Raw genomic sequence first — 15,467 nt, 5'->3', positions numbered from 1 at the left:
AGGCTGAACAACCCCAACTCTCTCGGCCTTTCTTCACAGGAGAGGTGTTCCATCCCCCTCATCATTTTTGTGACCCTCCTCTGGACCCGCTCCAACAGGTCCGTGTCTTTCTTATGCTGAGGGCTCCAGAGCTGGACGCAGTGCTCCAGGGGGGGTCTCACCAGAGCAGAGTAAAGGGGCAGAATTATTTGTGGCATGGCTGTCTGGACCGAGTCTAGGCTGAAGTAAAAACCTAAAAATATGTATAATGTAGATACAAAAGCATCAGCACCAATTGCTTTGATCCACTCCTACCGCATGAAATTACTTGCTAGTGTAGATACAGGCACATAGGAATCCAGGCAAAATATCAAGCAGACATACAGTCAATTAGAAAAAAGAAAACCATGCAGGCCTGGGCAAGAGGTCTTCAGCAAGGAAAAAGAGTTGTTTCTTGTATGTAGGCAGTGCAACAGACCCAGTCCTGTCACAGATACACAGAAACCGTTCCAACCGACTGTGCAGAAGTAGGGAACTGCCAGTTCAAAGCATCGCTAGTCTGAGATATAATTGCATAATGAATCAAACAAAACCCAAAATGCCAAGCAACAACGCCCACAGAAATCTCTCGTGCTTTGGACCAGGTATTAGGCGCTACCTGCCCTGTGTTAAAAATCTGAATAACACCACTACCCTGCGACCCGGCCGCTCAGTGCCTTCGTGTTACTACAGATGAGGAGTTTTGTACCTGAGGGGTCAGGGATGACAGGCGTAGTTATTTGACAGATGTTGACTGCCTGGTAGAGCAGAGGCCCTCAGGCAAACAAGTCCCTTTCTCCCTGTACAGGAGGCTGCCTCTCTCTCTAACATCCAGCAATAATGCAGCAACTTCTCAGTTGTCCTGAGAGTGAGGGCATGGCAGGAGATACCCACAATGATATCGTCTCAGTATATTCTTAATCAAGTTAATTACTTGGGAGCAATAGAATTTTGGGGGTGATCTCTTGCTCTAACAGAAGACAGGGTGCCTCAGCCATAACTATAAATAAGTCTGAAAGCGAGAACTTCTCTAGAGGGATCCTGCAGAGGGTTGCCAGTACACATTACACGGTTTTAATCACAAAGGTGCAAACGCAAACCATCCAGTAAATATAACAAAACTGCAGTTTTGCTTTAATTGTTGTTCCGGCACTGCAGTGGTAGAATTAATTCTTTCTTATCATCCAAAAAGAGGGGGGTTTGGATTATTAATTTAAATTACTTTTCTGCCTGCATATCAAAAGTCCCACAGTAGGTCTCACAACGTCCAGTTTGGTTCTGAAAAGTTACCGTAAATATAGGGATTTTTTTGTTTGTGTGTGTGTGCACTTGTGGGAGTCTGTGTATATGTATGTGTGTCATATAAATGTGAGTGTGTGTGTGACATATGTCAACTGTGCAGAATTATAAAGCATTTTTCCCTTAACCCTGTATTTTCTAAACTCAGTCTGGGCTCCATATTCAGTCTGGTTTCTGACTACCTGCTGCACACCTGCCTCGAAAAAGAATACTGCCTCCTTCCCCAAGCTAAGCAGCACAGATCCTAAGCAGCACAGCAGGCTGAGTCATGAGGGGTTCTCAACCCACAATACTTCCCTACTTCTACTTCTAGACCTCTTTTGGATCTACAATGCTAAGAGAGTGGAAAACCCTGGCAAGAAACTTACTCACCCATTAGTACGACAGGGATTTAGCGCCAATATGTATTTCCAAGAAATGCTGTCATTCTGCACTAACATATACCGCATATTTCAACCGCTGATTGACTGAAGTGCATTAAGCACTAGGCCTATGCAGTGCGCAGTTCTTTTTGTACATGTAAAAATCATTTTGTACAAGTTAAACCTCTTCTATGCATATTTCAGTAGAAGGCTTACTTTGTTTTGTGTTTGCTTATAGCAGTCCTAAGCGGATCCTTTTTTGAGAGCATCTCAGACCAGATGTTCAGCTGGACTTCATGTATAAATTACAAGCTTGTCCAGTCTCTTGCATCTGTATAATTTTGCAGCTTGGCTGACTGTAATGAGCAGCACTGCCTGAAGATTGGCGGCACCAGTTCGTTTGCCTATATGACAATATCAATGTGTCTTCCTTATCACCCTACCAGCAACAGTCCCGAGAGCAGACCGGATGCCGAAATCCTAGGAGAGACAAAAACAGCTGAAGAATTTCCAAACCACCTCAGCAGCAGTGAAGAAAGCACTGGCAGCTGGTCCCAGCTGGCTAACGATGAGGACAATCCTGATGACACAAGCAGCTACTTACAGCTCAGCGAGCGATCCCTGAGGTACCCGTGTTGTCTGTTCTCAGTATACAATACGGTCTAATCAACCAAGCCAATGATTTGACTGCCGCGCATCGGGAATGAGGGTCAACAGCTCGAGGTTTATTCAGAATACTGTAAAGAAAGCCTAATGGCAGAGTTCATCTCTCTATTTTTAAAAAAGGAAAAAAAAATTAGCCACGCACTGGTTCTCAGCCAGGTCTTTTCATTATTGGTGAGCAGCTAGATTCAGGCAAAGAAAAAACTTCCTGGCACCGCTCAAGTGCCTCAGTCCTGCAGTGAAAGGGCCATCAGACAAGCTAATTGCTACGGTCTTTCCTCTGATTTATTTGCTACTATTTGCATAACGTTTATTTTGGCATCTCCTTAGCTGAGATTGACGAGGCTGCTATTCCCGCCAGGTATCTGTGCACTGAGAGCAGAGAGAGAGCCCCGATCTGCTTCGACTGACACGGGGAGCAGATCAACAGAGGATGACCGAGTTCCCCCTGAGTAGGCATGAATTCCAGAGCTCCCAGTGCAATGTGCTGCTTTTTGTTCCTATTCAAGTCAGGACATGTTTAAAGACGTAATCTAGTCCTTAGAGTTTATATAAAGTGATGTTAGTTTGACTTCAGCCCTTTCACGCATTCAAATTGAGCAAGGTTTCTTCTTCACGTGCTCTTAGATTAGGTTTTAAAATATTGTCAGGTAATTACATCTTGCTCTTGGGTATTAAGACAACAAGGAGGGAAGACGTTATGGTAATGAAGCAGGGATGAGAAAGACGCTCTGTCAGAGAGCACTGTCGGCTAGCTGAAAAAATACTGAACAAAACTTGTCTGTCAGTGTGGGTGAACATTCATCCCATTATTATCAACCTTCAACAAAGTCCTCGGTCTGAGAGAGCTAATGTATTGTGCCTTTTGGCTCTGCACTGAAACAGAAATTGCTACAGCAAGTCTGAATGCGTGGCGTGCTGACACTGACTCAGAAAAACCTGATGGGGAAAGGAACTCTCTGGTCAATCCTTCTAACCTAAGGAAAAATACTAATAGTTGCTTTTCCAGTAAAAATTAAGTGGTTCAAGTTGACTCGCCACACAGAACTTGTTTGTGCTAATTGACTTGCAGCCAGCAAAGTCACAGCCTGTTCATCAGACTAGTACGATGTCTACATAAACATCGACTGTCAAATTTACAATGATGTTATAAAGTGAGCTGGTACCATTTTTTCCAAATATTCTCAGATGTAATACTTCATTCTTGTGAAGAAGCCAAAGAGAATAGTTCTACATATTACTGGTCCCAACGAGCACTGGCTTTAATTAAAATCTCAGTCTTTCAGAGTAGTCAGAAACATAAGGGGCCGTCACTGTACCTGTGGCTTCCATCAGATCCCCGGGAGTATTTGGGGTATGATGTAATACGTTTAAACTGCTGCTGGTTACAGGCATGGAGTCACCCAGCAGGTAAGTGGTGTGATGGGCAACCAAATGCCTTGCTATAACTCACAACGTTCAGAGGTATCTGAATCCCTGCAGGTTTATTCCAGGACATCTCCGTACCCGATAATCCTTCTTTTCAAGGACTCATGCAGACCGGTTTCTTGTTTGAGGCCAAACGTTCATTGCATAAGCCATTCACAAGCAGATAGTCCACTTTTTTTTTTCCTCCTAGTTTACAGCATCACTTGATACATGCTCCATCTAGAACCATTTTAATAAAAGCCTCATTATTTTGAGCAGATTTGTGTGCTTCATTCTGGGAACCACTTACTGAGCACAACTGATTTTGTGGAACTCTGCATAACGGGGGGCAGCCTCCTCGCTTTGCTTTGTACATAAATAAATTTAAAAAAAGATGTATGGAGACATGTTCGGTGCAGCTTGGCGCTAATATTTAAACTTTTGCTTTGTCAGCAATGGCAACAGCAGTACAACTAGCAGTCTTGGCATTATGGACCTGGAAATTTATCAGGAGAACGTGCCCTCTTCTCCTATGATTAAGTAAGTAGTCACTGAAGTGAGACTTGGTGTTTAGTCTAATTTTAACTGCAAATCGTTTACGCCATCTAAGATGTGCCAAGCCCTGCTTTGCACCTGCTGCTGAGCCTGCCGTTAGCTTCAGAAAAAAAGCCCGTGCCGTTGTCGGTGCGGAGTGACAGCACTAGGCAGTGAAAGATCACAGGAAAGCCTGCCCAGGTGGGTCTCTCAAGAGAATACGGATCCACCAACCGCTCTGCCTCAAAGAGTTTTCTGCAGTATCGGTTTCCCATTGTGTGAACTTTCTTCTCTGAATAACTTCAAATATTATCAAAACTTTACAGTAATAGCAAGTAAGGTCAGGCAGATAAGGATCAATTAAAGTCAAAGGAAAAAAATATGATAGCATTCTTTCCAAGAATAATAATAATTTGGCCCAAAGTACATCTTACCTATTCTTTCTGGGCATGTTTCTACTGAGCATGCAATAAAACTATCAAGATTTTTTGCCTAAAGATTCTGGTACCCTGAAACCTGGCATAACCTGCCAGCCGGTGAATGCCACGATGCAGTCAGGGCGCGGCCACTGCAGAAGCGTAGGGACTGTACATCACGCATTGAACACGGGAACGCTGTGAAGTCGCTGACATCAGAAAATCTTCACAGCTCGTTACCAGACTATACTACAACTGTCCTGCTTTCAAGAGGCTCCTTTTTTGTAAGAAATCTGGGCATTCATCTTTCTGTAGACTTACACGCATTCTCTCTCAGCTGCCGATTCGGAACCTAACCTTGTTAAAACATTTCCGTCTTCACAGTAGGCAGTGATACCTCCTACACGCATCCCTAAAGACGACCCCTCTCCCTTAGATTTCCGAGGCCCAAAGGGATAAATTTCTGACTCCCCTCGTTAGCTTGCAGGGGCCGTTCTCAGGTGTTGGCCAATGGGCGTGAGAAGTTTGTAGTTCCACAAGTCAAAGTCAAGGCACAGAATACATCTGCTGTTCAAACAGAAAACTGGGAAGAAATCTGATGGGAAGGAAGTTATTAAGCACCTGTGATTCTAAGTCATGACAAACCATACGTTGCATGCTGCCATTTTATTCTTTCCTCTCACATCTTGCAGTAACCACTGCACGAGTAGATATAATCTTGATTCTTTGAAGCCTTGGGGGAGATTCTGAAATCCTGTGAATGAGGGTGGTAAGAGTAGCGTCCTCCCATGCTAGAAACAAAATCTTACACTTGCAGCGCTCCCCCTGATTGAGGGCAGAACGGGACAGTCTGGAAGCGCGTACTGTAAGTGCTGTCCCTCCAGGGGCGATGAAACGAGTGCAATAGCTGCGACATCAAGAGCGAATTTGCAGTTCCTGCCACGTGTACACGAGCGTGGATATTGTGTTCAGAAATGGAAGCCGAAGCAGTGACCACGTGCCAGGAGTTTGTTTCCTGTAGTTTAACAAGAAAGAGATGGTACACAAGAAATTAAGATCTTTGGAAATTTTTGCAAGGTGTAAACGGAATTTGTTTATCCAAACAGCTAATATATTTAAAACCAGCAGCAGTTGAAGTCATTGATAGTTACGTTTGTATTTAACTACGACAGATTAAACTAGAAAGCAAGACTGGAAAAGATTCGGCCAGGGAGTACAGCACTGCAAAATGCAGACTTTGGAAGTTCAGTATTTCCCCCCAGGTTATGAGACTTGCTGTGTCTTACCATCATGTCCTTTGCTCGTCATTACGTAAACTGTAAAGATACACAGATCCTGGTGAAACGTAACACACAGTGCAACCAGTACAAGTGCTTCATCCTATTAAGGGAATAATGCTGCAATTCCCATAGCTTTTCCCGATTTACACGTGAAATAATTGAAATATATTCCGCATTTTATTATTTCATCCCGTGTAACTTCTTTCTTGCAGTTTTCTAGGTCTTACGTTGAGGGAGAAGTTTATCCATCGTGAAGCCATGTTGTAGACTGTTCCTAAGTATCACTAATAAGCTTTGTTGTTGTTTGTTTCTAAGTGAATTAGTAGAAGAAAAGGTTTTCCTTAAAGAACAGACAGAAAATACAGAGGGTAAGTTGAACCATATCAATTCAAGCATACAATTTGAAGTTAACCCAAGTAATTGCGCAGTAACTGTTGGGATTATTTTTCCAGAAAGTACTTCTGGGCTTTCAGTGGGAACAGCCAATTGTCAAAAGGACCTACTGGTGATAAACTTTGATCTGGAACCAGAGTGCCCCGATGCGGAGCTGCGAGCCACCCTGCAGTGGATAGCCGCTTCTGAACTTGGAATTCCAACCATCTATTTTAAGAAATCTCAGGAAAACAGAATTGAAAAGGTAGTATTTACAGAATTGGGCATACTATTAATTAACGGTAATCGCAGTACCAGTTACGATTCATTGAAGTTGCTGAGCTTAAAAGCTGATGCAAACGCATCTTCATTACAACAAGATGGCAATGCTACTGTTCATTACAGAAAGGGAGGGGAGGATTAAGTGTGTCAGAATTTAAGGTATGTGAAAGAAGACGTTTAGTAGTATGGCCATGGCACAAAAAAATAGTATCACCGCGAGACCTTCTCCAAAGCCTCTGCAACATGCTTCGATGAGTCTGTTCGCTTTTTCATATCAATGATGCATTAAGTATCAATGCCTAAGGCAGAATTAACAGAAAGAGCCCTCTATGTGGCTGCATTTGAAGGGTTGCAGGTGGCTTACACGGAGTTTAAACATGTGGCTTAAAAAATAAAAATAAAAATCACTCGAGTGCAGACATCGCACGTACAAAGTTCTGCCACTCAGTGACAGTAAGAGCTGACTATGACACGAGATGTAAGTTGTGCTTAAGATTTGCAGCTCTGAAATTCCTCAGTCCTTACGCAGGTTCTGCCTCGCCTGCAACGCTGATTGACAGACAGCCCCGGGCAGGTCTGAACTTGCTCACGGCTGTTCATAAATTGCTACAGCTGGGGATTCAGCAGGGTACCACAGGGGCCTGACAGTTCCTCCTACATTTATGCGAGATCTACCATGGCCAGATGCGCTGGCTTTATAGTCACTTTGTGCTGGCAGAAAAAGATTGCTGCTCACCAGGGAACGGGCTCACAGCTCAGATGTACAGAAGAGACTAACTGCAAAATAAAGATAACCTATATTAGCTCACGTTTGGTGTCTCGCGTACCAAGACTCCGAGGCTTCTGCACCAGAGCTGATTGAAAGTTCGGAGGATAGGCGGGATGGACCTCTCTGTGTAGGCGTATCCTTATATTATTACTACCCTGAGAGGCAGTTTTAGCCCAGGCAGTGACCAACCAGTGTGTCCAGCGGAGCCATATTTGCAATCACACATCTGTTACTTGGAAAATTGGACTGAAGTGTTTTGCGTCATTGTGGGGAAATTATGAAGCACCTCCCCTGGCTTAGCAAGCAAAAAGTGCTACGTGTGCCAGTACTCTCTTGCTCCTGCTCAGGTGTGGCTTAGCCTCTGCCAACCACCATTTTGAAAGCTGAAGTCCGTTTCCAGAGGGAGGCGGACAGACAGAGACTGACGGAACTGAGAAACCTCCTGAGGTGTTACTAGTCCAAGCCAGAGCCCCCAGAGCAACACTGAAGTCCAAAACGGCCACAGGCAGCGCAGACCGTTTCTATTCCTGGATGATGAGGTCGCGCTCCGTTGTAGACACCACCGAGTGCCACCTACAACATTTCAGGAATAACCAGAACCGCCCCTTTTCCAAGGTCAGCAAGAACGGCTCAAACCTTAAGGCTTACAAGAAGCGTCGCGGTATTCCAATCAATTAATGAAAAAAGTGTTACAAATCAGTATTTTGGTCTTTTAAAATAACGTCTATGGGAAGATCATTCTGAGAAGCAGAGACATTGTTTGATTTTCTTGAGTACATGCATTTGGGAATCATAAACATAATTTAAAATGCATTCAGCAGCAACAGTCCAAATTGCGTCTAATTAAAGAAACAGCTGTCAGCTTTACCCATGTGCTTTGGCAAACAGTTAATTCAATTGCAAAAATACACTAGAGAATAATGAAGCACATCCTGCCTACAACAGTGCTCTTGGAAATCGCGAGCCTATTAAATATCATTAAAATACATATTAAAAGTTTAGGCTTCAGTATGTAAATAGCAAACAGCTACACTAACTAGACACACACAATATTTTCTTGTGTGGTTTAAAACTGGAAACGTAGAAGGAGCAAGCTAATTAGATATTGATTGTGAAATTCAAAGACATGAAAAGCTTTGATTTTCATTTATGTGCTTCAGAAAAAAACGGGACCAGATGTATGACACTGCGGAGCCCATTATTCAGTACAAAGTGGACAAAATTCAGGATTTTTTACAGCTGCTTAAGAACATATATTTAACCTCTGGTTTATCTGGAAGTTAAAAAAAAGTCAAATATAGATCCTCCCTGTGACTCAACCACAATTGTGGCAAATGCCTTCGTGTAACAGAACTTTACCCAGAATTCCCTCCCACCAGTACTGTGTGGCTATTTAAAATACTGTGGGATCTATACGCGGAAAGACAGAAAATGAAATATAAATTAAAATATAGCTAATGGTAACGCAGAGGGATTTTTTCTTTTTTCTTTAGAATGGATAGTCACACTTCCATTACTTTGACAGCGAGTCATCAATAACAAAGAAGGTTGTGGTCCTTCGTCAAGGTCACTTTCACTGTTCTTACTTTCCTCGCGATAAATAGGAAATAATTGACGAGGGCAGCTAATTTAGAAAATGTCGCGAGATCCGACCGGTCTTTGGGCAGCTACGGAACTTCAGAAAAGAAGTTTTATAAATGGAAAGAACCTTTATGTCGCTGCGCGGTGAACCGTGTCCACTCCCTCCGACAGCAGCGCGTTTACAGAGGCTGGTCTTACAGCGGTTTGCGTGTATTCATTTAACAAAACCGTAGCAAAACGTTAACCAAATCCTAAGCGCGTTTTGTTTTGTTTTTTTATTTAGTTTTTAGATGTTGTGCAATTAGTTCAACGGAAGTCCTGGAAAGTGGGGGATATCTTCCATGCCGTGGTGCAGTACTGCAAGCTCAGCGAGGAAGGCAGAGAGATGACGCCAAGCCTGTTCGACTGGCTTCTCGAATTGGGTTAGGAAAGTTCGCCTCTGCAGCGTTTCTGTTTTATTCCAGTTTAAATAAGCAGTGGTTTGTGTAACGCTCCGATTTCTGAGCATCACTGAATAAAGTGAGCAAAGATATACAAACTCTACAGAAACAGCACGCGCCCCTTCCACAACCGAACAAGGAGCAAAGTGAAACCAAGGTGTATTCTATCTTTCCGTGTCGCGAGGGACTCTTGACGTATTGTGCTACAGGAGGTGCTGTACTGGGAGGGGATGGATTTTTAGCCTTCTGAATTAATGGACTACACGGTAAAGGCTTAATTAAGTATCCAATACGTTCCATTTTCATCAGTTTGATTAAATCAATCAGCTAAAATGGGATAGTACCCTAACTTTCCATTTTAAAACACCAATACCCCTGCTAAGGGGTAGAAACTTTGGAACACTTAGGAACTTTGCAGTTAGACAACACAATAAAAAGCTGCTGAAAACACATTTTACTTTCTTTCCACGCGATTATTTCTCTTCCGTGGCTGTTCCCCATCCCTGTCTTCTTCTCAAGGAAATAAAATCTAGACTCTCAGTTATCGCCCTTAAGAAAACTCATTCCTTTCCACCCGGAGGCAGTGCAGTTCAGCATCGCTACACCTGGTATATCCCCGGACACAGCTCTGTGAGCCAGGGCAGCAGGTTTCTAAGCCCCGTCCCACCACAGACCTGCCGCCTGGCCTCGGGCGAGTCATTTCACCTCTGTGCCTCAGGGTCCCTACCCGCGAAGGGGGAGTCGTGATAGTACATTTGTTACCTACCGTGCTCCTGTTTGAAGCACGATGTAACATGCTACGTATCAGTTAAAAGCGGTGAAAAAAAAAAATACTATTTTAATTTTAGTTTAATCAAATAAATTGTTAATAAGGTGAAGAAACGCATATCTGAAGAGAGTACCATCTCATCATTAAAATCTTAAATGTTAATTTTTGTAACCTACAAGAACGCAAAATGATTATTAAAATTTCAGCAGACATACTTATTCATTTTGGATACGAGTGTTTGGACTACATGTGGTCGTTCACATTACTATGACGTTTCTATAACTGTTTGATAAGATATACCATGGTATCGCCTTGTTGAGATGATCTGTTCGTGTCATGCACTTAATGATACGTTCTCTCGACTCTGCCAAAGAGATTGGTTTTGAATTTAAAAGGTAAATTCAACTTATCACAGCTCTTCTGCGATTTTTTTCTTTGAAAGTAGTTATCTTCCATCTCTCCCTACCCAAATTGCGTAATAGAAAACCTGCCTGCTTTTCCCAATAAAATATTTGAGATGTTTTATTTTCCATATAACAGTATATGCTTCTGTAATATTTCTTGGGAAAAAAAAACAAACTATCCTTTTGCACTAAATATTTTTGAAAATTTTGAAGTAGTTTTAAATAACTTACGAAAAAGAGCCATATTCTCAATTTTATCTTTAAAACCATTCCTAAACTTGCATGATTGCCTCGCTCATTTGTTACGAAATACAAATTGTTAGCGAATCAAAACCTAACGTGGAACATTAAACGAGATGAGTAATCCTACATCTACTCTGCAGCAGACACAAAACAGCGAAGGTCGCTTTACTGTCAAGATAAAGGTCAATTGATTGCGTGCGCTGGGCGTAACCGTGCAGTCACTGAGCCTGCTCCTAGGAGCTGCTGAACACCCGTAACTCCCACCAACGTGAGCGGCAACTCCGAACGCTCAGCATTTCTGAGGCTGGAAGTTAGTAAGTACCACCAAGTATTATAGACTTAAAGCGCTTTGTTCGAGTTAATAAATGGGAAAGTGTATTTATTTTTAAACCAAATACAGTTAGTTGTCAGTATACAATTTTTTGCTGTGATAGAATAAATGTTTACTTATCCTACAAAGCACAAATATCATGACAGAGTTGTAACAGTGTGATGCAGTTTCTCTGTACAGTAGTTCTTCATGTTGCAATTTATTCGGAAATAAATTTGTGTTACAACGTGTGTGCTCTTTGCCTTCCTAAAAAGTTCACGAACGTGCTGTGGGTTTTTTGACCTATTAAATCGTGTTTGCCTGCCACCCCTGTACCTTCCCAAAGCTCTGCTTCCGAATGAAAAAATCTGACCCATGGCCCTAACCTGGAGCAAGCTCCAGGTCTTACCTCAGTACCCAAGCTATGGCTTTACTCAGGTTCCACAATTCATTCAAGTGATAGAAGGCTAATCGTAACGTTCTTAGTACCACAGCGAAATAAAGAGAAATTACATGTTCGTTGCCGAGAATTAACCCCCGAGTAACTCCCAACATACCAAGTCTCTCACTCCAGCTGCTTTCAGTACCTGCAGAAGCGGGCAGGGGGGTGCGGAGACAGAAGTTCAGGAGTTTCTTCTGCCTGTTTAAGTTTGCACAGCTATTTACTGCCCCCCTGCCTGAGGAGAAATAAAGGTATTTCTACTGCTAAACAGAAAAGGAAACCAACACTTAGCTGAGTGAATCAGAACAGGACTTGTCCACCATTAAAAAAAGGCTGAAAAAAATTAAAGTCAACTTTAATTACACGTAAATGAGAACTCCATACCACATACAATTTTAGGTAAAAAAAAATCTCAGGGTAAACTACGTGCCGTTCAGCCTCTCTGTATACATGAGCGCGATGCAGGTGGTTAATATCCTGAGGGTGTGGGGAGGGTGGCAGCTCACTGTCTTTCCCAATACAAAAGCTAGGACCCAACAAACGAAACTCGTAGGAGCCAGACTCAAAGCAAACAAAAAGAGAGGATGCAAAACTTGCACACAGGTTCAAGTGGGAGCTGGATAAGTACTTGAAAGAGATGCACCACAGTTTACTAAATAAGACCAACCCCACGAGCCGCAGGAGAGGCCCCGGCCGTCAGAGGCCACCCACGGGAGCAGCAGACGTTTGCCTCAGCACCTGCTGCAGCGCTGGTCCCAGCCAGGGCTGCCCCGCGCACCTTCTTCCTCTGCGTCAGGGAAAGGTGCCTTCACCCTGGGCTGGACTCCACCACCCGCCTCATGGAGAGCGGAATTTGGCCTGTAGAGACGTTAATTCAAACACAGGAGAATCACCTATTGGAAAACAAGTGCTTAAAACCTTCATTTTTAGCTTGGTTTTGTTGAGGGTGCTTTTAATGTTGGGATCATTAGAAGTTGAAAAACTATAATCTTCCTCCATTTTGTCAGAACACAAGATTTTCATAGTCTCTTCAAGTAAATTAACCATTTTATTGTGGTCTATGATAAAAAATGGTCACCTGCTTACAGTTATCCTATTAAATTCAGCAGGTAACTTTTCTGGAGAGGCCAATTTTACTGTTTCTCTCATCCAGTTTCATGCAGAGCTGCGTGACAGACGAGCATAGGAACGTCACCATGAATCCTGCACTCTGACTTTCAGAATGTCAAGGAAAAAAAACCCCACCACTCCATTGAAATAAAGAGCCCACGTGAGCTACTTAATAAATAACACAGATTCCAGCTGAGAAGGAAAGCACATCCATACTAGCCAATTTAAGAACTTCAATTCAAGCCAGAGCCATTCCTAAGCCGTTGCTAAGTACGAGCGGACTCGTAACACCACTACTTCAATTTTTCAAACCCACCCTAAAGGCAGTCACCACGAGGAACAGGCCCTCAGAAAGCAACTTGCAGCTGTACAGCATTTAGCAGGACAGACAGTTAAATTAGACAGCTGGACCATCAAGCTAATTAAAACAATTTGCAGTGAAGACAGGTCTGGCTGATGGATACTGTGCCCTCCTCCCAGCTTCAGCTGAAAAGTAGACAGTAAAGTGCAGCAAACTGGAAACTATAACCAAGCAGGATATATTTCATATCCTTTCATTAACTACCCGGGAAATGCAAGTGATCACACGGAAGGAGCCGAAAAAGAAATTCTCACCAAATGCCACTTTTAAAACATGAGTGGGTGTGAGTTATTATCCTCACCTATTCAGAAAATAATTTGAATCTCGAGAGACACACAAAGAGTCCAAGTACCCATCGTATGCTTAGATGGAAATCCTCGTCCTTGTCTTGTAAAATGCATGTTCTGTCCCGGGGAAGTTACACAGTACAAGCTAAGGGCTTCCTTCCCAGAAAAACAAACTTGTACGTTCACAGAGGTATATACTGGAAGGATTCAGAGGTCTAAAGGACAGAAACAATACAGCAAATCCGATTTCCACTGTGAGAGTACTTACTAAAGCACGCTTCAGGAGTCTCCCGAGGTAATCCTTTTCAATAAGGTCACAGTGAATCGAGTTTGCCAGCATTTCAGGGTAACGTTGAAAGCCACATCCCACTCCGACCACCCAGTGCTTACAGTGGCAGCTTGGGGAGTGGAAGGTACGTAGGAGCCAAATGTTTTGATAAGATTAAAAAGGCACCGGACAATGGAGTTAGAGCGCACGCGTGCTATCCTGGTTGCAGGGACTGCAGCGGAATTGGAGAAAGGGATCAAGCTGCTGCCAGAGACACAGAATGGTTTCAGGATGATACATCTATACAATGCCCTCCTAACGTATATCTCCATAATTTCTTAAATCTACATATGGGTAAACCAAGGTGCAGAGAGCCTAACATCAAAGCATTTGCATGATGGTACCTAGAGCACTACTGAAGTTCTTACGAGGTGCCAAGTTAGCACACTTTTCAGCAGTGCTGTGAATCACACCAGGTGCGAAAGTATTTCACATTTGAGCAGGAAACCTGGATAACGTAGCCTGAAAAGCAACGCTACGCACTCAGTGGATCTAGGGAGAGTCAGAAAACACCAGGTGCGAAAGTATTTCACATTTGAGCAGGAAACCTGGATAACGTAGCCTGAAAAGCAGATCAGTGGATCTAGGGAAAGTCAGAAATAGAGCCCAGATGGTCTCCCAGTCCAATGCTTAGTCTATGAAACCTCAGCTCACTCACAGTTTCGCATAAAAATAGGACAAGAGCTCGAAGCCAAAAGCTACTACAGATGTTTGACTCACTGAATCGCTTGCATAGTGTAGGAGAAAAATCATAAAGGAAAAGGCAACAGAAAATAACCCAACGTGAAAGATTGAGGGGAAAAAAACCCATCTACTTCCTAATTACAGTCCAAAGAATTGTTTTACTTTGTGATGGTTACACAGCAAGTCAAATTTCAGTTTTTAACTATGTAGCAGTATTTGTACACACTTCATTACGCTAATTTCCCTCCATTTTTGTCAGCTGGAAATCCCCCATGTCACACCTGTAAGTGCAGGTGCAAACTGATCTGGGGACACAGGGCAAGTCTAAAGTAACACAGAACTGCATTGCCCTTCCTGCCCCTTTCAGTTCCGGATTACCGAAACACTCATGATATCACAAGGCTTTTGCACAAGACAACAGGAAACACCACAAGCATTACCGTAACCTTAACATCAGCCACTTTGCCTACTGGTGAAGGTTTAATTTCAAATGATCTGCATTAGTTCTCCCACAACACAACACTACTTGAAACAACCAGGATATTTGCCAAGTGATGACAGGCACTTTTGTTTCTTCACTTACACACAAGGATGCTGGCAAGCACGCGGAGATAGTCAGAACACATCAGCATTAGCAACTTCCTATTAAAGTTAACAACATATTGAAGTCAAGCCCATAACCACCCAGAGATACACAATAAAAACAAAATACCTTCAAGTTCATCCTCTGCTGCGCACTTCCTTTCTTCCTTTTGTCTCCGGTCACCACACATACTTTGTTCGATCCTACCCTCTATTGCCTCTTCATCCTTCTTCCAAGGCTGCTGGAAGAGACCAGTCGGTTCTGCTCCTTCCCTACTCCCCTGCAAAGAGCAACTGCAGTTTCAGGTGCCCTGCTAGGAGGTGGGGCGAGCTCTGCACAGGCGAAGCCTGTTGGTGATTGCTGGCAAGAGGTAAACCTGGGTTAGAGTTCATTGTACGGTGGTAAATGACTTGCAGGAGTTCCTCATCCACTTCTCAGTTTATGTCATGATCCTCGGCCCCAAATCTTCGGTGTGCAGAGTTTCTTCATGCTGGCCATAATCTTTGGGCCAGGACTCAGAGCT

The 15,467-nt window shown here is 43.2% G+C and overlaps 1 protein-coding gene across 1 annotated transcript in view; it reads left to right on the top strand.

Annotated features, from left to right (window-relative positions):
• SPHKAP (SPHK1 interactor, AKAP domain containing) overlaps positions 1-11,394 on the top strand; it is a 55,055-nt gene extending 43,661 nt beyond the window's left edge. Inside the window, exons 7-10 of the mRNA XM_009286689.2 lie at positions 2,027-2,305; positions 6,295-6,347; positions 6,432-6,616; positions 9,267-11,394. Coding sequence (XP_009284964.1) covers positions 2,027-2,305; positions 6,295-6,347; positions 6,432-6,616; positions 9,267-9,410 — 661 coding nt within the window. The 3' untranslated portion in view covers positions 9,411-11,394. The remainder of the gene's footprint in view (positions 1-2,026; positions 2,306-6,294; positions 6,348-6,431; positions 6,617-9,266) is intronic.
• Positions 11,395-15,467: the final 4,073 nt, after the last annotated feature.

This window comes from Aptenodytes forsteri, unplaced genomic scaffold (assembly GCF_000699145.1).
Source record: "Aptenodytes forsteri isolate BGI_AS27 unplaced genomic scaffold, ASM69914v1 Scaffold184, whole genome shotgun sequence".
Classification (NCBI taxonomy): Eukaryota; Metazoa; Chordata; class Aves; order Sphenisciformes; family Spheniscidae; genus Aptenodytes; species Aptenodytes forsteri.
This window is presented reverse-complemented; position numbering and strand designations above follow the sequence as displayed.